We start from the raw sequence: 26,760 nt of genomic DNA, 5'->3' as shown, positions 1-26,760 counted from the left end.
TATTTTAGATTCTTGTAACTCAACAAGGGAAATGTTTATTTAAAACCTAATGTTAATATTTTATAATTTATTGTGTATTGTACATTTATCTTGCTTATGATGATGTTAAAATTTATAGGGATAGTTTTAAAAAAATATGAAAACAAGGGTAACTTATGCAGTTAGCGTTAAACTTTACTGACGATTTAAGGTGACGCATCAGTGAAACGCCAAATAATTTTCAACTGTACGCGCGACGAAATTTTGGACTTGCTGCCATTCAGTGAGAGAATGTCGAGCCGGAAACACGTCACTTTGCTGCGTGATGGCGACGGGTCAATTAATTCTAAAATCGTGTAAAGATGACTAAAAACGTTACCCATTTACTTTAAAAAGAAAACATGTCAATGAATATATTATTATTGTTACTAATAGAACAATAAACAGAACATAAAATGGACGTATGTTGGATTTATATGACAAATAATATTTCGTTTGACAGGCGTCATTTGCACCCGCGACCCGCAATCCGCGCATCGCCTAGCAACGATCTTTTTAGACCGTGCCTCAACTAATGCATGGCCTTAATAAGAAATTAGAAAAGATTGACATAACGTTGTCTGACTTTAAGCAATCGATTTATGGTGCTGAATACAAATTTTATGTTGATGTTTTGGAATTGGAAGCCCATAAAATACCAAGATGGTGGCCAATTAATGGCTTGTAATATTCAATAATTACACAACACCGTCAGAACAATTAATACCTACCTATTAATAATTTATAATGTAATAGTTACTAGCGATTGCAAATGATTTCATATCCATACAGAAAAGGGAGACAAAAATATACACAATGAAAAAATAAGACTACTTCATATTATTATTTCTTTACCCGCACCTCACCTCGTATTGTTACAGGTGCGTTATTTTTGAAAAATTTTATTTGAGATATCGAGAATCAAGATAAAAGTCTACTTAGACCCCGTCCAGGGTTGGCGCGTTCTTCGAAGCGTTGAGCGGCGTGCGCAACTCAAACGTATAACCAAAAAAAGACATTGTCTATGAACATTGTCACACACAGTTATACGTTTGAGTTGCGCACGCCGCTCAACGCTCCGCCGAACGCGCACACCCTGGACGGGGCCTTAAAGTCAATTAAAGTGGTAGGTATCAATAATAGTGTAAAACCTGTGCAATATTGGTCAAATAGTTTTTGAGTTATAATCAAAGAGTGAAGACAGACGCCCTAATTGTATAATAGTATAGATTGTTTTAGCACATCCTTCGTAGGGCTTTCTGCCTAATATATTTTATGAGTTTGATAATTAATTAAAACAGTGTTTTAAATATTAAATATAACTGACCCTTTGGATCCCAAATCGATGAAGATATTCAAAAGAACCGAGAGCATTTTACAGGATACTCGATGTGCTGCCACCTGTTGTGTGATGAAGAACTGCGCAATCAGTGATACTTGTTCCAACAGCGGGATACATTTTATGAATTGCTTTTTGCACATTGCAACACTGCCCGTGTCATTGTTCATAATTGAGACATACTTCACTATAACCGAATCGAGCTTGGTAATTAGCTGCAGCAAATCAAGATCAGAAATGTCAGAAGTGACATTTTCGTGGAGTTCTTTTTTCAAATGATTATCGCGGATTAAATTTTCAGCATCGTCTTCTTCTTCTTCATTTTTAGGGACATTGTCTGCGGCCGCTACATCACTTGTCTCTTCGATATTACTCTCGATGTTGTCAGTACCAGCTGCAGTTGTATATTTTTTATAGATCTGCTGAATTTTAATGAGAACAAAATTGACAAGACTCTCTGCGTCTGAACTGAAATCTTCCACAGTATTTTTGAAACACAATTTCAATTCCACATCATCCGCTCCGAGCGGACTAAGTACTCCAACATGATCAGATAAATAAGCATTCAAATGTCTTAGAGAATTAACGACAGGATTTATAAACTTGCTAGCGCCAGTCACCGGATCCGTAATTTTTAAATCGTATAACGAAACTATGTCACCTATTTTATTAGATATTTCGTTTATATGACACAGAGCGTCGTTCATGACTTCAATATGAGATTGCGATAGGAAACTTTTATTGTACGATTTACCGGATGGACTAAACACGCATGGTAAATCGTAAGTCAGTTTATTCAAGACAATCTTTTGTTTATTGGCGACGACTAATATCTGTTTTAATTTGGCGTTGACTTCGTGCCAAGCTGCGTCGAACTTGTGGCATCCGACCATCGGGGAATCAGTTATCGCCAAGTCAAATGCTATCTGGATTTCTTTATTCTCGGATGTCGGCAGAGGAGGATATGCCTTGAGGACTAAATCAAACTGCTCTGCGGTCGTGATGATCGTACAAAGCGCATCATTCAAATTATTCAGTCGGGAATGTAGCACTTGTTGGTTGAGATGCGGTGCTTCTGAATCGCACAGTGTGGTCATTTGTGCGACTTGATTGCGCAACAGGCACAACCATCTTGAATGTTTCGCGATTTTCTTCTTCTGCTTTTGAACCAAGAGCTGCAAACAGATTTAAAACGAATTAATAATCCAATGATAATATTCCGAAAATAGTCAAGAACGAAACTAAAAATTAACACGAAATCAAGGGAAGCAGTGCAGAAAAGTGTCAAAGTGGCAAAATGTGAAGAATAATGGAATAATTCGAATTTTCGAAACAGGTACTATTTTGGTCTCCAAAAGTTTCTAAAGAGCAAAGCATTCTCAAGGAAAACCAAAAAAACCTTATATAAAACTCTCCTGCGCCCAGTATTAACATATGGATCAAAATGCTGGGCACTCAGCAAACAGGATGAGAGAAATATGGATATCTTTGAGGAGAGTTTTGAAAAGAATCTTTGGGGCTATTCAAGAAAATGGCATTTGGAGGTCAAAGTATAATGAGGAGCTGTACACACTTAACGCTTTAACCTTATCACTGCCAGCCAATTTTTACTAAGTGGACACTTGTAAGCCAGCTATTTTCGGAATAAAATAAATCCTTTAAAAAATATGAAATAGGAACGGAATGATAAATATTTGTGAAAATTTACCAACACAACATGTTTATCGAGTTTATCGTGAATATTTTCACACTAAAATAATAAATATTGTTTAGAAAATATACACAGAATGTTTATTCAGAAGTTATGACGTTTACAAGAACCCACGAGTTAATTCGTCCGTGGCACTTAACAGCCACTGACGAGCGGTTCTCGTCATAGGCGTCTACTTTCGTGCGCCCGTGACGAGCAAAACTCGTCGCGCCTAATACGAGTCATGTATTTATTTTTTTTAATTTTAATACGTGTATTGACATCTACGGGCAAGCTCTGCAGGCAGAAACGCTTGGAAAAGTTAAATACATCGCGAGAATAACAGGGATTCCCGAGAGACCCATTCAGGGTTACCAATTTCTTCCCATGTACTGAAAAATTGTCGACTCATTAGTTGGCGCCGCGTATAGTAATAAATGGTCGTCGGGATGCTAGTCCGATTTGCGTTTTAATTGAAAGATTTTGCATTTTTTCATATAGAAATTTAATTTGTGTTGAGTTACAAAGTGTTGAGTATTTATATTTATATTTCACATAATAATGATTTGTGTATACAAGTGTTATACTTACGAGTTTACTTTTAGATTGAATTGAAAGATTTTCGATCATTTCAGATTGAAAATTTTATTTGTGTCAAGTGACAAAGTACTGTGACTATTTTTATTTATAATTTGCATTCAATTTGGACAAACAAGTGTTATATTTACGAGTTTAGTTTTCCAATTTTTCCAATTTAAAATGGATGAATATTGTGATGATGGTGATATTGACAATCTTTTAGAAATGATTGAATCTGTAGACGATAGTGATGATTCCGATGTTGATGAAGTTGACGATACTTTCGAAGTTGAAGAAAATGAACCAACTACATCGGAAAAAAAATAGTGTCACCAGAAGGTATTACGTTTGTTATCAATACAAAAAATAACAAAAAACGTAGGGAAACTCAGTATTTGTGCAAGCAATGTGACATTGCACTATGCTTTGAAACGTGTTTCGAAATTAACCATTTATTATTACCGAAGAAAACTTTTAGAGATGTTTATGCAGACAGTGAAAATTTGTTAAATTTATAATTTTTATAATTTAAAATTTTTTTTAAATATTTGTGTACTATTTCTTGTAAATTTGCAGTGTTAGTTAACCTTGGTGCAAATTTTCCGACATTTTCATGAAATTATGAATGAAAAACCCTTTAGACGAACTTCAAATGGTGTCTCATAATATTATATAAATGCTAGATATAAAATTTTCCACTGATAATTTGTTTTTTTTATATTTTATTTAATTCTTGGGCCCTGGAGATTATACCTAGTATTATCAGCTGGGCTGTTAAAAGGTTAATGGGGGGGAAAAGATGACGTGGCATATGAAAATGCAGAGACTGCACTGCGCTGGATCGGCCACGTACATAGAAGTGCGGAGGATATACCGGCGAGGGGAGAAAAAGATTTCAAGTTATACACATTTATATTTTTATAATAATCGATGATTTTCAAAATAAATATAAAAAATATTATAACTATGAATTAGTCAAAAGTCTTTACGAGGAAAAATTGAAAACTTATAAACTAAATTTTAATAATAAATATGACCATAAAATATAATGTAATACATACATAATAAGATGCGGTCCTGTGACAAATTCACATTTTATAACATGTTTTTACAATTATTGTAAGTTTATTTTTGACTTAAAATAAAAAATATGTTTCTTTTTAATGTTTTCGGATATGTATATATTTATTAATTAATACAGTTGAAATTGTGAATTATCAAAAAAATGTCTCAAATTGCAAGCTTAGTATTTTTCCGCTAGGTGCCTCTGGTAAGTAGAAGCATCACCCTTAACTACCGAAAAAACTACAATTAAATTATATTTTATAGTTTACAATTTACATTACATAACTATTCATTTACAACTGTTCAATTTTATATTCTGCAGGATTCATAACACTGATTGTGGAATGCGATGTTAAATCACTAATCAGCCATTCTCTTTTGGTCTATGCATGTAATTTTGGCTATATTTCGATTAAACGTTACTCAATATTCTATGCATTTTGTATTTAGCCCTTAGACAGGTATTTGATGATGATCTAAATTCTTTATATTATTGGAATAATCAAATTATATATTTTGAATCACTGTGCTAATAGCAATTAATTACCATGAGATGTATGGAATATCCTCGGCACCTCTCTATGTTTTGGGGTCCGAGATCAGGGGACGGAGATAAGAGTGCAGTCAGCAGGCCCCCCATTCTCGAGATGCACCTTTGGTAATACGTCTCGCAACCATCCCACACTGACAGCAAGACATTGTCGCATCGTCTGAAATCATTGCAATTTATCTCTTCAAGTTAGAAACATCTAATCATTCTAGATACAATATATTACACCAGTGTCCTCTAAGGCCTTTCGCTCATGGAGAAAGTCATAAACTCATAAACTGGCCAATGACTGATGCTTCGCACACGGCGCTATTGAAACCCACTTGGAATAATAATATCATAACCTCAAAATTGTCAAACCCATTGTCTTTCCTACTTCTGTTATTGCTTGCTACCAATTTTGGTAAGAAAATATGATTTTGCATCGAATGTACTGATATTGGCACCACCGTTTTATGGGAGACTGGAAACTCAGACTAGGAGACTAACATGTCGCGTCTCTTCAGTTTTGAAACTGAGACATTCCAGTCTTACCATGAGCGAGCCACCATTGAAATACATTAGCTAGATACTGGCTAGAATTTTAGTTTCAGTCTCGTCTATTTTGAGTATTCTCGTGAGCGGAAGGCCTAAGTGTGCAACCAAATCTTATTAAGTTTTACTACAACGAGCATTATAACCAATGTTCCCTCTAAGGTGTGTGCGTGTGCGCGCGCACACCTACCAAAATGTGTCCGCACACATGTTTTCATTCCCCGCACAGTCAGCACATAAAAATATTGTAAGAGAAAGTTTCCTTTGCCAGATTTTAGTAATAACTATAGGTGTGTTAATCAGTGTACATAACAAACAATTCAAGTGAACAATACGTTTGCTTGCACAGTTACATATAGGTTTAGTACAATTATACTTATTAATTATAGAAAACTTATCCCCTAAAAATGTCAAAAAGATGTGGATGTTATATTTCAAATACGATTATTAAGAAGAAATGCCATCTTCAATGCATTCGCAAAAAGTAAGAATAATTAGTGATATATTATTTTGTTCATTCGGAAACAGATGATTGTGCCAAATGCATCATATGCTCCGCAGCAAATATGCAAGGAGAATTGACGTCTGGAAAGAAGTGGATTGAATTTTTTAAAAAGTCATTTATGTCAAAATGTACACCGGGATGCTATTACGAAATTAAAAAATTTGAAAAGAGGTGGACTTTTAAAAATAATGACGGAGACACCCGAAGAACGAAAGATTTGGATTGAGATCACTGAGCGCAAAAAATCTGGTTACGATCTAGTCAAAGTGTTGATTTGTAATGTACTTATTAGCTATAAAAATAAATACTTAGGTATATGCTTTCTGTACAGGGTATTAAAAAATCATCACACACATAAATCAATACACAGATATTCCCGAAAGCTGGCGAAGTAAAAATTATGCGTTCGAATTTATCGAATGCATTAATGGTCATTAAAAAACAATTTTTTGACGACTTACTGAACTCTCGGTTTCACACATTAATTGTTGATAAAAGTACGGTACGGATATATATGTGCAAAAAATGCTAACTTAATAAATACCTTAAAAATATAAGTTTTAATGAAAAATTGTGTGTTTGTGGGGGGGGGGGGTGTAAATTTACCGCACCGGGTGACGAGTGACACTGCTCAGATGCATTGATGATCCGCATACACAATATAAAAATTAGAGGGAACGTTGATTATAACTAAACCTTCTAACAACTCACACCAATGACAGCAATTGGCAGATATGCAACATACAATTAAATGATCATTATTCGGCAACTACATGTGTATTAGTTTAGACTTTGGTATGATGATCAATTAGCAAACTGGCTGCTCTCACATTTCGAACATTGTCAGTGATTGCTTCATTCTCGCACCGTGTCCCAGTCGATCGGTGTGAGTCGTGAGTTTAGCATACATTCCATGTACATAATAACAATGGAAGACGGTGTTAGAATATAATAATTTATGAATAATATATACTATGTAATATTGTTAGTATATACACTAAAACCCTATTAATACAAACAGGTTAATTCGAAATACGCCATAAATCAAAATTGCTCTATCAATGTCATTTTCAAGCAAAAAAAAAATTACTTTTATTCAAAATTAATATGAAATAATTTAATGACTGAGTTTTACCAACACAGATTCCTAAATCGAAATATTTCACACAAAAATCAGACTATTAAACACATATTGTTATTTTGTTTGATTGTTTATAAATAAAATCCCTAAAATAATGTAATAAAAATTAATAATTAGTTTATGGGTAATTTGAACTCATTTAAAATGCCTCCAGCACCCTTTGGAGTTATTTATCTAACATCCATAAGTAGGTACTTTACGCAATGTTACATTCTTAAATCTTGTGAATTATTCGTTAAATAAAAAAAATATAGTTAAAGTTATTTATTTGTCAAAAGTAAAAAACCACACTTGTATATAGAAATAGTGATTTTTATAAAATTGGCAATCCTATTTTGTGAGATTTAATCACAAATAAAATCAAAAGATTATCCATTTTTAACATGGTAATCAAATTTTGGTATTTTGTTATGAAGACATGTTTTTGTACCTACCATTATGGTACCCTAATACTGAATTTTTAAAGTTAGTTATCACTGATTTTATTTTGAAAGAAATTGTATCGAATTTTATTTGATCCCGGCGATTTCGAATTAACAGTTTTTTATAATAAAAATATATATAAAAAACAGAGAGCACTGGTAAAAACTTTTACAAAAATACACTACACAATATCATAAATTGATTTTTGGGCTATATCAAGAAGTTAATTCATAATTCTTAATTTATGCATTGCTACGGTCCGAATGTGGAAGGATGATACTGGAAGTATTTGCTTTTACTTGACAATTTATTATTTTTTATTGCTACCAAATTAATATGACACGTTTAATTTACTTTTATACATTTACTTTAAAAATAAATTAATACAAAAGTAAAACTGTTCTGATTTTAATTATCTCGTTTACATAAAATAAATACAAAATCTACACATTACATAATTTGAATTGAAGGGTCCATAATTTACCTATACAAAGTCTTAATATCAATGTTATCCCGCAGGCGTGGTGAATTTTCTTGAGACTCAGTCCTGCTGATGATTTACAAAAAAACAGAGTTTAGTCAAAAGATTGGAATATGTAAAGTAGAATGTAAAATGTATAGACACAAAACTGATAAGGTATTGATTTACGTATATTAGTTACCATATAATTTATTTTGAAGGTGTTCATGTATTAACATTTTTTATAATGGATTGTTTTAATTACATGGTGAATTAATTCATATTACAGTCGAACTTGGTTATTACGAGGAAGATGGGAAGACTGAATCTGCTTGTTATAAGCATTACTCATTATATCGTTATATAACATTTTTCACGCCACATTCTATTTAAGCATAGAACATAAAAAATCTGAAAACCATCGTAAAAATCCCTGAAACAAGCATGGCATTCATAAACTAAAAAAGTTAAAACTAAAGTAGGGAGTAAAATTATGTTAACGCGCGTGTTTGAACATGTACCTAACCGAATTTTTTTTTATTTTTTTTTTAAACGGTACATGTTCAAACACGCGCGTCAATATCATTTTACTCCCTACTTCAATTATAGTTTGTCAATTTATGGCTACGGCCGTATGTTGTAGCTTAACCACTGCGGAATGACAAAAGAAATGGCGTATTTCAAAAAAACACTACCTTATTCTTAGGTCAATAATTATTATAAAGCAATTATTATTCATAAGATGTTTATCACACTTAAATGGTCAAAGACATAGCTTATAATAAGTATCTTTAGAATCATCTTCAAATGTGTTAATCTTGCCGATTTTTTGCATAATAAAATGCCTAATTCTTGTCAAATTTGGGATCACAGAGATTATCAATATAATTTTTTATCGTGAATATTTTACAAAAATTATCTCGTAATAAATTATACTAATGGTTTCATAAATGCGTTTAAAAATTAATAAACGTAAAAAATCTTAACGCCACTGCACAGTTATGTACCGAAATATGACTATATTCTAAAACATTAGAGCGAGAGGTTTAAAAGAATACTATTTTATGTAACAAAAATACTTTATGCAGTCATCAAATGTTTAAAATAACTATAAAGGATAATAAGGCTTCAAAATTATATAAATAGATTATCTACAACGTTTAAAGAGTGTCCAGGATCATGGTTTGAAAATACAATAAAAACTCAATTTTGACCTACGACGAGCACGTGGGCCGTTAACAGTGAAAAAAAATAAAATAACTAAGACTAACTTATTCTGGAGGTAGCTGAATGCGGCGTTTAAATGAATGGGTGCAACAACAAAATCAACAATGACACCATTCCTCGCTGCATTCTTAACCAAGCCAGTCCTGTAGGACACACCCATCTTGGTGAGGGTGCGGAACAAGTCTGCTAACGCTTTCTTCTTCTGCTGCAAATGTCCCTTGGCTTGCGATTTCTGTTTATTCTTCGGGAGGTCTGCAGATATCTGAAAAATAAAATGACAACTAATAAAAATGTATTCATGTACCAACGACCTCAATCCAGGGATAAATTCATCCACAGAAATGTTTTACTATGGAAACAGAGGTTAAATATAATATGAAAGTTAAGCTGAAAAAAAGTGTACCGAGCCTAATGATTAAATTAACTGCTGACTTAGCCGGCTCACACATCAAAACTCGTCTCGTCTGCAACGTGTCGAATACATTGATGTAACATCATCGTTCTTCACAAAACACACGTTGCGAAATGAAGCTCCGCAGATTGGTTGAATGTGACTTTTTAGTTTGAAAAAAACATCTAGTGCCGCTATCAACAGATCGCATGCGTTTCGGGCTACGAGTCGAAGACGCCAGAACACATACGCACACATACAAATTGGTCATTCCTATACCGGGGTTACGCGCGACTGTCGCTAGGTAGATGTGCGCTGTCTTCATATGGAAAACCGGAGTGACGTTCCTAGAAGGTTTGATTTATGGCTGTGCGGCAGACGAGGTGAGTTTAGATGTGAGAGCCGGCTTACTCTGAGCTTTATTCACAATAACTGGAAAACCCAGAATTAACAATCTTTAGTGACCTTGGCACAGCACTGCAGCATGAGTCAAGGTCGATTGCGTCAGTGTAATGAGATACAGAAGCCAACAGTACCTTGTCCTGTAGCTTAAAGACAACGCTAGCAGTGGATAATAATACTATTTAACTGCGAGTTAAATTACAAAAGTTACAAGACCCAGTTTGTGGTAGCAGCAAAATTTTTAAAATGCCCAGGAAATTCGGAGTAAAGTATCATCGCGATGGGAAAAATGCACTAAGAGAAGTGGCTGAGGGTACAAGGCAGTGGCAAAGGGTGGAGTTAGACTGATGAAATCCAATATAATTGGTACACATTCAAATTTATCTGTCATACTTATTTATTTTCATTGAGATAAGAATATAAATTGCAAATGGTATTGGTTAGTTTTTAAAATTCAAATAAAATATATAAATGTATGAAATCTCACCTCTAGATCCTGTAAATGCTTTGAGGTGTCAATAACTTCGGTGACAAACCCATCCAAACTTTGAATGAGGCCGGGGTACATGCAATTCAAAATGGTTTCCTTGCACAGAGTCTTGGCTTTGTTGAACAGAGACGAGGCGCGAGGCAGTAAAACAAGATTGTCCGCGAGTTCTTCTGAATCCTCATCCAGCTTGTCTGATTCGGCAAAGAATTTCTGAAAAATACATTGTCATATTAGTCCTAAAATTACATTTATATGGGAATTTATTTGATTGGAATTGAGTAGAGCACGTTTGCGTGCGCCATGGCTTACCTTGGAAAATCTCGGAGGAATGGCATAGTTCTGCGGATCAATCATGTAATGGTAGGTTGGTGCGTTTGAGACTCTCTTGGGTCTATCCCAGACTCCTGCTATTTCCGTACCCTTTTCTGTACTCTTATCGATAGACAAGAACGTATGCGCTTTACTTTGTAGAACTCCCTGTAAAACGTCAAAGGAGAAAAAAACAATGTAACGAATGTATCAAAGTATCACCGATAATGCTAATTTCACGTAGAGATTTTTTTTTTCAATTTTTCAATTTATTTATTTTTAACATATTGTGCACATTACAAATTATAAGTTTAGGATGTTCACAACATGACATTTAGAAACAAAGAAATATAAAACTGTATTACATAAAAAAGAGATAGATCAGAATAGACATATTATATAGTAAGTTATTAAACAGTAGAAATGTGTACATACAAAAAATATTAATTAGATAGGTACAAGGAAGTACACCGGATGAGTTAAGCAGACCCTATTTTAAGAATTTATAAAACAACGTCCACCTATAATCATCCTCACGTATGTGGAATATATCAACACCCGAAGCAATTTCGTTGAACATAGTTATAAGTGTTTGTGAACCTCAAGGAAAATGCCAGCACACCAGGACTCACTGTTAATGTGGAATAAACCAAGTATATGATAGTATCCAGAGAGCATGACAGACTTCGTGACATTTTCAGGGAGAACATACCACTTCAACACCAAAATCAACAAAAAAAGTGATAAATTTGATACATATTATTCCGACAGTTAATTATCTCGGGATATGAACCACGCGTGATCTTTCTTAACGCGAGTCGAGATGACTGCGTTATGTATGGTTTAGAAATCTGATGCATGATCAAAAAATGGAAAGAGTGATGGGTTCTACATTTTTATCTTTAGACCCATCAATGTTCAATAGTCATTGTGGAGACGGAGATACCGCACGATGTTCGGTTCATCAAACTGGGCCGCCTTCAATGGCCGAGCCATGTATAAGTTATGGATAACAAAGAAAATGACATTCGACAAGTCAGCCAGAAGGCAAATAGAGACAACCGTATACAAGATGGTTACATGTAAGTTGTACGTATGCAGTTCATCGTGGGACACTTATTCGTGCGCCACAGTACATGAAACATGAATTCGTATAACATTTTATCAAATCACGAGTTCTTTGTTGAACATTTCACCGTGGAATACATTTGTACGTATCTTACAAAATGCGGCGATAGTTTGCAAATAGTACTGTTCCAATTAGATTAACCCTAACCTAACCTAGCAAAGATATCTCCACATGTTGTAGCATACGTACAAAATACTCCACTGTGAAATGTTCAACGAAGAACTCGTCATTTGATTAAATGTTACACGAACTCATGTTTCACTTACTGCGGCGCACGAATAAGTGTCCTGTGGTGAACTGTTTACGTACAAATTTCCGGATACGATACAAGATGTCAAGCTAGATTTAAAAAGCTCGGGTGTCAAAAACTGCAGGAAAAAACGACCTATTTTTAAAATACTGAATTATATGATAGTGATCTATGTAATTACATTATATTTAATTATTGAAAAATATTGAGACATAAAGCTTTTAAATGCCCCATTTCTAGAATTTTAAATTGCGGAAAAAGTCAGTTGACCGCTAAGGTGACAAAGCATGATATATTGGTACCAATTGATCACCTCAAATTCCTTGATACGCTTATGAAGAGTCCTGTGCGCCTTATCCACGAGGTCTTTGACGGCCCAATAACTCAAGTCTCGCTCCCAAGTGCATATCTTCACAAAGTCACGCAGTTTCTTCTCAATCGGTGTACGTTTATCTTTAATGGCCTGCGTCACTTGCGTTGAGAACTGGGAGTAGTAATTGTACATGTTCCACAGGATGCTGATCAATTTATCTGAAAAATAATCATTCAAATCTAATATGTTGAGGAAACACCTTCTAATCTATAACCAACACTTCATGACAGTGATTTTACAGTGCTCTACCAGTTTTTCCCAACCGCCAATCCGTCTGCAAATAAAGTATGTAATCCCTTCATGGAAGACGTCAATCGGTGCGCAATAAATTGGTAGTCAAGAATAAGGAAAACTAATCGAGTTGTTTTTTGGTGCCGCTTTGGTATAGACATAAAATACAAATATTCATAGTTACATAGCCATTAAATTGTCATCCACATTTTCGACTAGGTGCCTATTCATGTAAGAAACTTTTAGGCTGTTAGTAAAAAAAATCCAGCGCTTCGTCTCTCCGAAACATGGAATCCATGGTTATCAATTATTCTAGCAAAGATGCAGCAGATTTCGCACTATTTTTCAAAATTACGAGGGTGGGTCAATAAGTCCTTAGAAAAGCCGACAAGTGGCGCGACTAGTACTGTAAGCGGTTTGTTTTCATGCAGCGGCACTACCGATTCAGTATGCTGAGAAGTCTCAATCAGATTGGTCGGGTTGTTGTGTGTTTTTCGTACATTTAAAAAAAAAATTTGCTTGTGGAAAATGGAAAAATGGAAAATGGAGAAAATTGAGCTTAGAGCTGTTATTAAACATTTTAATATAAAAGGGTTAACAGCAAAGGAAATAAAAAATGAGTTGGATTTAGTTCACGGCATATCTGCTCCTTCACTTGCAACTATTTATAACTGGTTAAATGAATTTAAACGTGGTCGTACATCAACAAAGGATGAACCACGCTCAGGACGTCCTGTAGAGGTGACTACACCAGAAATGATCAATAAAATCCACGATATGGTGTTAAGTGACCGAAGATTAAAGTTGAGTGAGATAATTGAGGTTACAGGGATCTCAAAAGGTAGCGTCATTTCTATTTTACATGACAAATTGGGCATGAAAAATATTTCTGCAAGATGGGTGCCGCGTTTGCTCACAGTCGACAATAAACGCAATAGGGTGGTGGCCTCTAAAGCCCTGTTGTCGCTCATGCAACGCAATCCGGATGAATTTTTTCGCCGCTTTGTGACTGTAGATGAAACATAGATACACCACTATACTCCCGAGACGAAAGAACAGTCAAAGCAGTGGATTGCGAAGACAAACCATGTCCAAAGAAGGCGAAAACCGTAAAATCAGCTGGTAAGGTTATGGCTACTGTATTTTGGGATGCACGTGAAATTATTTTCGTTGACTATTTGGAAAAAGGAAAAACAATAACAGGGGATTATTATGCATCTTTATTGGACCAGCTAAAAAACGAAATTGAAGAAAAATGGCCTCATTTAAACAGGAAAAAAATCCTCTTTCATCAGAACAATGCCCGTGTTCACACATGTTTACGATCAATGGCTAAAATTGAAGAATTGAAGTTCGAATTGGTCGACCACCCACCGTATTCGCCAGATTTAGCCCCCAGTGACTTTTTCTTTTTCCCAAACTTAAAAAAATGGCTAAGTGGACAAGGTTTTTTTGCAAATGAAGAAGTCATCGATCGGACAAATGCTTATTTTGAGGACCTTCCGAAAACTTATTTTTCTGACGGTTTAAAAAAAATTGAGAAACGTCTAACCAAGTGTATTGAGCTCCAAGGAGATTATGTTGAGAAATAAAAAAAAAATACAAAAATAAAAACTGTTTTAATGCTTTTTTCTAAGGAATTATTGACCCACCCTCGTAACTTACTCAAATCTCCAGAAATACTACATAACTACATATATATTATTAATAATTTATTTACTGATAGGTTTCTGGTTATTTCATTAACAATAGAATTTTCATGTTAAATGCAGGTATAACAATTACAAGATAAAAAGAACTTTTTATATACCACGTTTTTAAATTTTCTGTTGAATTATATAAACTTTACAACCCCATGTATTAATAAAAACTTTTTATTGTACTTGATAGAAATACTGAATAAATATTATAGAATATTGAAATGTCATTTTGACATTTCATATTGATTTACATAGTAACGCAGGTATATATTAATATAGGATTACGCAGAGATAACAATGCCCTTACATCAGTGTATCAAGCAAAAAAATTTGACTATATAGAAAAAGTCTAATGCTTCAATTACATTATGATCACGTCACATACTGTCACATGCTGGTACGGCGACAAATTTAGTCTATGGTTTTGTCATTCCGCAAAATATTTTGAATGATCACTATCTCTATAAATTCAATGATGGAGAGTGCCAACTCTAATGTATTATTGAATTATTATTTATTATTCATGCTAATTTCAATAAATTTTAAGTTTATATGTGTACGTACGTTAAAATTACTTGCAATATTGCATCCAAAGATAATATTTCGAACAGAACCCAACCTGCAGACCATAGATAATAGATAATAATTTAATAGAAAATCCATTAATAATTATATAAAACGTTCATTGAGTCATGCGGGTGTCGATGAAATGCGGAACGCATGAGCTGACCTCATTGTTGTTCTGCTAACTGACAATCTTTGTTTAAAGGTTCAAAATGTGCTACGAGATGGGAGCGTCAGTCTGATAACATTTCAAATACCAAGAAAAACGACAATATACACTTTTTTCCCGTAGCGGCAGCTTACTGTGACAACACATAACGTGATCATAATATATTTGAACCTTTATAAACTATTTCCATTAACATATTTACCGAACGAATAAAGGATGATTAAGTTGATAAACTGCGCATATGATATTAAACATTGCTATGTTAGAATTTCCGATTTCCTAACTCAAGCAATGGCTGTCACATTTTGATATTCATTATGTTTACACTGTTTTCTTACAAGCGTACATTTATAAAGGATTTTTCAATAAAATAATGCTGAAGTGTTTATTATTGGCTGTTTATCTACTCGTGACGGATTGTCTTTTTATATGCCGTGCAAATTGGCAAATAAATCTTATGGTAGAAGATTGAAGTAATCTTCAAATGCGAATGCACCTGCAATGCAAAGTACTTGTAGCTAAGCCTAATCAATAGACCAAAGGCCTGTTTATTATTCACTTTCATGTATTTAAGCTGCATCTATATAAGTTGAATTTTTCTTCAACATCTTTAGTTACAAGCCTTTTACAAGACGTCGACAAGATGTATTTACTCAGACTAATAGGCTATCCATGGAATTAGCAAAACCGAATGGTTTATGACGGTCTCACCTTACGCCGGAACCGTTTATTGCCGCAATAAAACTTGTCGAGTGTTCACTGACTTGTCTTCGGCTTTGTATACTCGGTTGCCGCGGTGTTCTATTATGCTCACAGTATGCTGCATTCAAATAACGGTGTTTGTATATGCACGTCTATGTAAAACAAGTATTCCTTATATTAAAACAGAAACATATTTTTTCTCTATGGTCAGTTTTTGATGTCTATGTGCACTTAACTGTCAAACAAACGATATTTTTTCACATTTTGCCGCTAGGTAGCCCTAGTAGTCCACATATTTTGAACTCGCTATTCAATGACATTAATGTCATTGTCGCTATTACATAATTTTATATTATTTCTTTTATTTTTCGATTAATACTATGTACATTATGGCCGGATAATCCGAATGCCGAATAAACGTTATTAAAAATAAATATAATCATTACAATATAAACAAATGAAAGGAAATGGTTACCTATCGTGATAGTATGCCTACCTACCCTATAATTATTATGCATAAATCGATTCCAGCATGATGTGAATTGTGTTGTTAAAAATATTGTATTATATTTATTTGATTTTCATGAATCTGCGCTAGATTAGCTTCATCTACGAAAGCAAAGTTTAGTACCTATAAATAAAGCATTCATGATTGAATAAAATGAAGCACCAATTATAGGATCAATTGTAAAATAGATAATACCATTAGACAATAATCAAAATAATTCACTGAATCATAATGAAATACGGAAGAAAACAAGTACCTAGGTATGACAATTATCAACAAACGCGGGCTGTCAGTTGATCTGTCAAACATCGACTCTGACAAATTTAGCAATCGGTTCGCTCAACTTATGGTAGAGGGGCATTCGGTGTACGGATTCGGCGAGATGCTTATATACAAAATTTGGATGAACGCAATTATACGGGCGTATTATATACCTGGCGTAAAATCGCATTCGAAAATTTTGGATGAACACCCTATAAAAATGTTCAGGAATCGAAAAGTTTGTACCACTCCCTTTATAATGAGAAAATTTTTAGATCCATACAAGATACTGAATATTATTTTACATATTAAAAGAGCAGCTAATGTAAAAGACTTGCCTCTTCTGGACGAAGGATCGAAATGCACAGAATGACAATGGAACGTATAGAGTATTTCCAATCGCTTGTTGTATTCGGCCAGTGAAGACTTCTCCATGAAGTGCTGCATGGCCTCAATAAACTGGTCGGTTGTGATTACTCCGTCGCTCGGTTTAGTACCCTCTGTTGCATTCTCATTGATTCCTGCAGTGTTCATCGGCTTCTCAAATAGGAAACAATCGACCAACGTGTAAATATGGAACCACCATTTGTGAGCTCCCGATTGAACCCTGCAATGTCACAAACAAAAAACAATGTTATTATTATACTTCACTCCTTAGGTGACTGAAAATTAGCCCGGCCCTATGATGAGCACACTTCCGTTTTCAAATGAGGAACGCCCCCAAATTTATAAACGAATTTTTTTTGACTATTACTTACAATGGCTTGAATTAGGCAGGGTTTAATTATTTTTTTAAAAACTAACAAACACTATCTATACATTAGTGTCTTAGTTCAATGAAAACAAACGTATGACTGATAAAATTTAGTATGCACTATTTATGTTGGATCGTAATAGTCTACCTCCACTCTTTACCACTGCTCTTGAGGCCTTTCCATTGTTCTAGGCAGTTACCACCATCGGTAGATTGTTTTTCTAATACCTTTCTTTTTAAACATACAGATTGTGTCTTTCGTTTGTAAAATTGTTTATGACTTCTATTTTAAACTATATTTACTATGTCTGTGTTATGTTTATAAAATGTAATTATTTGTCAGCAAACTACTTACAGTTGGTAGCCGGCTCTCACATCAAAACTTGTCTCGCCTGCAACGTGTCGAATACGTCGATGTGATGTCATCATTATTCACAAAACACATGTTTCCAAATAGAGCTGCGCAGATTGGTCAAATGCGACTTTTTAGTTGGAAAAAAACATCTACTGTTGTAATCGACAAGTTGCATGCTTTTCGGGCTGCGAGTCGAAGACGCCAGGACGCATACGAACACCTACGAATCGGTCATTCCTATATCGGCTTGCCGATCACCGCATCCAAATATCTATACGTTTCAAAGGTTACGTGCGACTGTCGCTAGGTAGATGTGCTTCAATATGATGGTCTTCATATGCAACACCAGATCGACGTTTTTTGAAGGTTTGATTTATGGCTGTGTGGCAGACGAGGCGAGTTTTGATGTGAGAGCCTGCTTAATCTGTGTTGTAAGTTGTAATGCTATTTGAATTAAAAATATGTTTCATCACACAATTAATGATACCTTTCGAAAGTGTTGTTCAAACTATCTTTCCAGTTGGCGAGCTCCAGCTTCCTCCACGTGACAATGTGTTGTCCAACGGCCAAACCCACATCGATCATATTGTTTTTCTTATGGGCGCTCTTGTTCCACTCTTCAATTTTGTCCCTGAGAAGTTCGAGGCCGGTGAGGAAGCGACTCACGGGACTCGTCAGCGGAAAGTCTAAGATCCTCCTGGCCACTGTCATAATCTACAAATAAAATACACAATATAAACACATTTAAAATTTTGATCAGAACAAACCGTGAATGCCCAACAATCTTTCAAACAATTCTTGAACATCTCGGTTTATTATTATATTGTCTTCTTAAATCAGAAATTGCAGAAATTGCCACCCACACAACGGCCGGCATTTGACAAGTGTTGCCACGTCCACTGAAATTTTAGTATTTACTAATATTTTGGTTAGGAAAATAAGTAAATAATTTATGATAACCTATAGAATAAATAAATATATTAAAATACTAATAAATTTCGCACTTTTTAGTTGTACTTATACCCCGTTTAAATGTGTATGGATTTACTGCTAACAGTATATAATATCGTGGCCATAACAAGAAAATACGCGTGTAGACACGTATTATCGTGCAAATTGCAAGATTACATGTATGGATTTTTTTATTTGAATTATTAATAACCATGTCTTTGGTTTTTCATCAAAGGTGGTTGTTAGTAATTTAGAACAATCTCAAACACCCAGGCTTTCAGAAAAACACATAAATATTGTGTTCTCAAACCCAGAACTGCACTGAACCACGAGAGCTGCCTTGCATGTATGGATTAAAAAGGTTCAGAAGCTTCTGAATTTTTACACGACAATTGGACTGTGCGATATCTGTGCCTGCATAGTACAACGATAGTGGCATAACTGCTGGTAAAAAAACAAATTACGCCACAGAGACTCATTTTGAGCTTAACCGGTTTTCGCGACCTGTCAAATAGTACCATAAAATGACAACATTGCGCCTCGCTTACTCTTGAAGAATGAGATTGGCGAGACAGTCAGCACTTTTACGAGCAAACAGTTATTATCATGATAAAATACACACTATCAGAGCAAGTAAACATGTACAGGCGCTATTATGACAGTCCTGGGCATATGTTATCCCAGGGATTTGAATAAAGAAATTAAATAGCTACCTGTAGTAAATATATCTTTCATTTTATTATGCGGTCAAGTATATTCAGTAAACTTTCCATTGGAGTTTGCAATTGAGTCCTCTATTGTCATTTTTATGACAGTTTAATATATTATTTTACTTATACCACTTTATTCCTACGGGTGACGTATGCAATGCATATTACATATAACTTTTCCAGTTAAGATTTTCTGATAATGAAGTAATTGAAGGAATACTTACATCATTCAGGGTTGGGAAATCAGGCCACTGTATCAAATGTCCAGCGGTCGTAGTGATGACCAACTCCACGGTGGACAAACATTTTTTGGTTTCCGACACCCACGGGCTAAGGTAGAAATTCGGTTTGACGACCGATGTTCCATGTTTGAGGCTGTTTTCTGAAATTCAATACAATAAACAATAATTATTGTCAATACATATTATACAATGGACAAATATAAAATAAATACTATTGTATATTGACCACATTGTTTGACCACAGATCACATTATTATAATAATACGGAGCATAAAAGCACCTGTACACGTGCCTGGATTTACTTGCACCAATAGTGTGTATTTTAAACTATCGTGAGAATAACTGTTTACACATAACAGTGCTGACTGTCTCAAAAATCACGTCATTCTTCAAGAGTAAGCGAGACGCGATGTTGTCATTTTAAAGTACTATTTGACAGGTCGAGAGAATCAATTAACCCCAAAATGAGTCTGCGCAGTGTAGTTTGTTTTTTTACCGGCAGGTTTGCCACTATTGTTCTATTGCGTAGGTGCAGATATAGAACAAATCCAAACTGTCGCGTGAGAATTCAAAAGCTTCCGTACTTTTTTGATTCATGCATGCAATCTTGCAACTTGCAGGATAATACATGTTTACATGTGCATTTTCTTTACTGTCAGCAGTAAGTAAACGGGGTGGGGTGTACAGCTAATTAGATTAGTTACACCAGTGGACAATTCTTTTTATTTTTATCCTGAATAATGATGCAACCAAATAGTAAACAAAAGAAATGGTAAAAACGAGGTATTTTATCAGCGCTCAATTTTTCATGAACCGTATTATTAATGACTACAAATTGTTATTTACCATCCAAGTGGTCTTCGCCATCATTTAATCCTCTGGCGTAGGCGATCAAAATCAAGAGGCTGGGTAAAACTTTGCCGTCCAGAGATTCTTCGATGCCGATACTGACGCGGTCCCAGAGCGACGAGAACATGGAATACCTCTCCAGCAACGGAGACAAGTAATCGCGGGACGTCCTGTTGCTCCTGCCCGGTCGCAACCACTCGGCAGTGGTGAATGTGGTCATTAAATTGGAATGAATTGTGGATATTTCAACTATATCCTGGAATGTTATCAAAGTGACATCGTCTGATTCTGTCGTTTTAGCTGTGTCTTTCTTTTTCTTCTTTTCAAGGATGTTCAACTTGAAGTTGGCGAAATCTGGATCCGAGAAGGAGGGGAACATCTCGGCCAACTCCTTTTCTGTTTGTTCATCTTCTGTTGGATCATCACATTTGGTTCTGTAATACAAAACATACATATACTCTAGGATGACACGAAAATAATCATTTTTTTAAACAAAGTTAATTTTTTTGTGTATTCCAAAATATTTGAGTAATTTAATTATATTGACAGCAGTTTTGGGCTTACGATAACTAATCCTAAAGATTCACATAACAAGCATTCATGATCAGACAGTCAAAATAAAACGAGAGGGAGTATTATGTTATATCTGCTCTCCCTTTTGTTCATAACAGTGGCTAGTCTAAATTTTTTTTTTATTATTTTGTTCATTTCAAGGAAAGGAGATATTAAACCCTCACAGTATCGAACCCATCTGACCTAGTCTGAATCTATAAATTAAGTTATCGCCTTTATGGCCTAAAACAGCATAAATAAATCAAATATTGTAGAATTAACAAAAACTTATGTTTCAAAACCATTATGATGGAGTTCAATTAACAAAATAACATAATAAATGTTTGTTCCCAAGCCAATTAATACAAAATAGATTTATCAATATGTATTACAATACAGTAAAACCTCGTTAATACGAATTCCACGGTACCGAAAATCGAAAAAAAATTCGAATTACGAATTATGTATGGGGGAAAAATATTAAAATTTTGATAAAAAATTTTGATTTTCATTAATATCGTTTACGATCATCGATTTGCCAACTAAATATCCAGTTCCGTGTGTGTTAATAGGTCATAAAATGTCAGGATTATTTTTATTACCTTCTTAAAATAAGTAATTTATGATATTTTAAGAAAAGTCTGTCACAATTTTCAATGACTGGCTCATGAAATAATGTACTTTATTACGATTTATTGAATATTTTTATATACCAGGAATTTCGAATTACGAAATTCGAATTAAAGGTTTTTATATGAAAATAATGTTCAAGGGACTTTTTTTCGTGAAAATTTCGAATTACGGCGAATTTCGAAATATCCGTGTTCTTATTAACGAGGTTTTACTGTAATCATTCTTAGCTCTCAAGCTTTTGAAGTAATTCCAGTAAAACTCACCTATTCACATATAACAAATCTTCATCTTCCTTCTTCTTTTGGATGGCTTGTTGCTGTTTCTGCCACTGGCAAACAAGTGCCACCAATATTTCATTGAGGGCCTCCCACAATCCCTTGCTGATTGATCCTCGGGTAAGGCAGCCTGATTCAAATTCTTGCAGGCTAACCTTTAATAATCTAGAAAAAATGAAAACAGGTAATGACATGTTTGATCCCATTTACGATACAACTTCACTCTGAAAAAATTCTATCTGGCATACATATAAACGTACCGCAAGCCTAGGGATTTGATGGATGAAAACATGAACGAGGGTCTAGGACGATTTGGCACCGCGAACTGGCCTCCGCCGATTGGCCTCCGGTAATTGGCCGCCGGTACAATCGGACGCCGGCCCAATTGGACGCCGACCCAATTGGCCTCCGGGAGGATTGGACGCCGCACAGTTGAATTAAATGCGCAAAGGAATAGACGTACGTTACGATTTGTTGGAGTAAATAAGCAAGTCAGTTTAATATGCTTCTATCTTCTCAGTAGTTGTACCTTATACATTTCGCGCTTGACACATTTTTAATACAGATTGAGAATAATTATTATGCCTTATGATGTTTATTAAAAGAAAATAATTCTTCCCTCGTTAAAACTTAAAAATGTGTATAATCAATTAATTTATTGTCTATCCATGGGTACTTATTTATATTTACAACAAATATTAAAAATAATGTTAGATGTTAGAATGAAAATTACATTATATTTCAGCGTTTTATCGACTTAATATTATAATAAAGCTTAAACATGTATATTATTATGCATAAATGCGTATCTTAAGATAGTATGAAATTACAAACAAAATATTAAGTAAGTTATCTGCTAAGTATAAATGTTTCAGTATTTTGATTGATAAACTACTTAGGTACTGGGTGCCGGACGAAATCCCGAAGGCCAAAATCCCGAATGCTGAAATCCAGAATGGCCGAAATCCCGAAAAATAAAAAAATACAAACATCAATAATTGCGCAATTTTTGCATGAGAGACAAAAACCCATTTTTTGTGGAAATATAAAAAAATGTAAAATACAAACATCAATAGTTGCGCAATTGTGAGCGCAATTTTTGTAAGAGAGACAAATCCCATTTTTGTGGAAAATGGGTTTTTCCGATTGCGCAATTTTTTTTCAGGAGCGTCCATTTTGTAGAACGAATGGATTTTGTGTCTCTTGCAAAAATTGCGCAATCCACGATTGCGCAATTATTGGTGTTTGTATTTTACATTTTTTTTATATTTCCACAAAAAATGGGTTTTTGTCTCTCATGCAAAAATTGCGCAATTATTGATGTTTGTATTTTTTTATTTTTCGGGATTTCGGCCATTCGGGATTTCAGCATTCGGGATTTTGGCCTTCGGGATTTCGTCCGGCACCTAGTATCTAAGTAGTTTATCAATCAAAATACTGAAACATTTATACTTAGCAGATAACTTACTTAATATTTTGTTTGTAATTTCATACTATCTTAAAATACGCATTTATGCATAATAATATACATGTTTAAGCTTTATTATAATATTAAGTCGATAAAACACTGAAATATAATGTAATTTTCATTCTAACATCTAACATTATTTTTAATATTTGTTGTAAATATAAATAAGTACCCATGGATAGACAATAAATTAATTGATTATACACATTTTTAAGTTTTAACGAGGGAAGAATTATTTTCTTTTAATAAACATCATAAGGCATAATAATTATTCTCAATCTGTATTAAAAATGTGTCAAGCGCGAAATGTATAAGGTACAACTACTGAGAAGATAGAAGCATATTAAACTGACTTGCTTATTTACTCCAACAAATCGTAACGTACGTCTATTCCTTTGCGCATTTAATTCAACTGTGCGGCGTCCAATCCTCCCGGAGGCCAATTGGGTCGGCGTCGAATTGGGTCGGCGTCCAATTGGGCCGGCGTCCGATTGTACCGGCGGCCAATTACCGGAGGCCAGTTCGCGGTGCCAAATCGTCCCATTCCCCATGAACGAACATACATAATTTTGAAAACACTTCTGAGAAAATATATTACAACCAATAGAAAAAATCTGTTTGAGAAAAATACGATACTGTCATCTCCCATCAAGTGCGAGAGCAAGAGGATACATTAACTTCTCGCTCAGTTTGTTGATTGCTGGTCATCATCTGTTGCTGGGACTTAGAAGTGAACAATAACACCTCGGAATATTTGATAGCGGCGATATTTATTTGGTTAATACTACACCCGATCCTCTTTTTGCACAGTTCCGAAATAACATGGTTTAAAAAAGGAGCAATTATTTTTAATTTACACTATTTTTATGTTTTAACACGGTTTAAAAAACTAAAAAGGATAAACATACGTGTATTGTATGTACATATTTGTCAAAAAATTGCGTTACAATGGACCGCACGCCACTGGTGCATACATATGTTGTCACCGGATGCCGCCCAGATATACATACATACATACATGGCGCCACTAGTCAGTCACTTCGGGTTTGATATGAAACGCGCCGCGTATTTCGGCGCGAGCGTCATTAAATATTTCCAGCGATGAGTGATTTTTCACCAGCAAAAAACAGCAGTAAACGGGCACGTTTATTGTCAAGTAGCAATACTAAATGAATATACCTATTTTTCTTTGCTAAATTTAATTTAAATCGAAAACTATGTATTTTTATGTATAAATAATAAATAAATTCGATTTATTTTTGAGTTCAAGAATTTCGTATTTTAATCGATTGTAATGGAACCTATCCACCATTTTTGAATGGGCACCTTATCTTTTTTTACACGGTAGTCTTTGGAACGTATCCCCCGTGCAAAAAGAGTATCGGGTGTATTTGGTTATTACATTTCTGATACAATTTTTCCAATTTTTTTCTTTTGCGGAGGATGAGTTTGACATTGTTTATTGTTTATTATTGTAGAAGATTCTGCACGCCAACAAAATATCTCGCGACAATTTTTCGATCAAAGCATCTCTTTTGCATTGATTGGCAAGAAGCATACCTCTTCCGCTGCGGGCAAGCATACAGCCGCTCGCAAAAGAAACGAGAATGCCTAACATCCCTTTATCTAACCCAGTGGTGGCCAAACCGTGGCGCATTGCATCTTGACGCCTATTTATTCTTTTGAAGTAGGCGCCATAACTGAATCCACTTCATATTTTCAACATCTGAGTGCTGATTAAAAGCTAAACATGGTTGCGAATAACTGGTTCAAATTTGAAGAATTCTCTGCTGTTCAGTAACAAATTTAACACCAAACAATGAAAGACTAGCGAAATCCAAGCGCTCAAAAGCTCTCAGTGCTCCATCCCGCTCAGAGCTCTCTCTCTCTCGTCACATCCAACAACTGTGGTCCAGAGATATTTTCACCAAACGAGACTCTCCGGCAGCTGTAGTACCATCAGCGGGGTCCACGATAGCGATCACCCTCTCGTCCAAGAGATCATTCCTGACTATTGTAGTGTGTGCTCCAATAAACGTGTGTTTTTTGAACTGGCATAAATTAATTAATTTAATTGCGTGATTGAGTTATTCCTTTTCCTCCCTGAAGCGGATCCTACCCCTACCCCTATTTTCCAACCCCAACCGTGAAGTAAGAAGGTAGAAAAGGTGCTCAAGTTGTATGGCGCATCTGAACTCGTCTGTGAAAAAAATTGGCGCATGGTATGCAAAAGGTTGGCCACCCCTGATCTAACCTCTATCTTTACCTAATCCTTTTATCTAAATAATGCTTACGATTAATGCTATTAAATTAATTTCTGATGCTAGTTTTTTTTTTTAACAAAAATATGCTAAGATTAATCTACGGGAAAAGGCAGGAATTTACATACATTAATATCGAAAATGATTCTATGCAATGTTTTCATCGTAATCGACCCTTGCTCATATTACTATGAGTCAGCTCAAAAGTGGTTCCGGCCACTTTAGACCCCAGAGACATCCCGCAATTGGTGACAATTTGGAGGTGTGACAACACCCTGCAGGAATCGAACCTGCATCTCTCCGGTATCGCTATCAATAATTAGATTGTTACATTCTTAAATCTTGTGAATTATTCATTGAATAACAAAATGGTTAGTTAAAAATTATTAGCAAGTTCGTAGTATGTAATACCAAATTAAACGAATTAGCATACTAGCATACATATTTATACATTGACACATCATCTGTTGTTAACTCTAAATACCTAAATTATCGACTTACAAACATCTGGCAGCATCCCCACGATACTATTTATTTTATTGTGAATTGATAATTATTTTGACTGCATGTTCAACAATCTGTTGATAATTTTTTTAAAGTAAAAATCATATATCGAATGATAGAGCGCCATAGTGGTGAGAAAGTTTGATGAAGTATCATCATGAATATAAAAAATATATGAAATATAAAAAAGTATATT

General features: G+C 34.7%; 1 protein-coding gene across 2 annotated transcripts in view; it reads right to left on the bottom strand.

Moving 5' to 3' along the window:
* LOC147074559 (midasin) overlaps positions 1 to 26,760 on the bottom strand; it is a 97,649-nt gene that overhangs the window by 13,710 nt on the left and 57,179 nt on the right. Inside the window, exons 21-32 of one of the 2 annotated variants that reach the window (XM_085943382.1) lie at positions 22,320 to 22,496; positions 20,869 to 21,305; positions 20,005 to 20,162; positions 18,607 to 18,833; positions 17,349 to 17,617; positions 12,816 to 13,033; positions 11,124 to 11,291; positions 10,812 to 11,024; positions 9,576 to 9,793; positions 8,329 to 8,394; positions 5,239 to 5,401; positions 1,346 to 2,532 (exon numbers count right to left, since the gene is read on the bottom strand). In XM_085943382.1, coding sequence (XP_085799508.1) covers positions 1,346 to 2,532; positions 5,239 to 5,401; positions 8,329 to 8,394; positions 9,576 to 9,793; positions 10,812 to 11,024; positions 11,124 to 11,291; positions 12,816 to 13,033; positions 17,349 to 17,617; positions 18,607 to 18,833; positions 20,005 to 20,162; positions 20,869 to 21,305; positions 22,320 to 22,496 — 3,501 coding nt within the window. The remainder of the gene's footprint in view (positions 1 to 1,345; positions 2,533 to 5,238; positions 5,402 to 8,328; positions 8,395 to 9,575; positions 9,794 to 10,811; positions 11,025 to 11,123; positions 11,292 to 12,815; positions 13,034 to 17,348; positions 17,618 to 18,606; positions 18,834 to 20,004; positions 20,163 to 20,868; positions 21,306 to 22,319; positions 22,497 to 26,760) is intronic. The other variant, XM_085943383.1, reaches the window with a different exon arrangement.

The sequence above is a fragment of the Rhyacophila brunnea genome, unplaced genomic scaffold (assembly GCF_057557595.1).
Source record: "Rhyacophila brunnea isolate RB1 unplaced genomic scaffold, BYU_Rbru_1.0 scaffold_16, whole genome shotgun sequence".
Classification (NCBI taxonomy): Eukaryota; Metazoa; Arthropoda; class Insecta; order Trichoptera; family Rhyacophilidae; genus Rhyacophila; species Rhyacophila brunnea.
The sequence above is the reverse complement of the archived record's forward strand: the minus strand, read 5'-3'. Positions and strand labels throughout refer to the sequence as shown.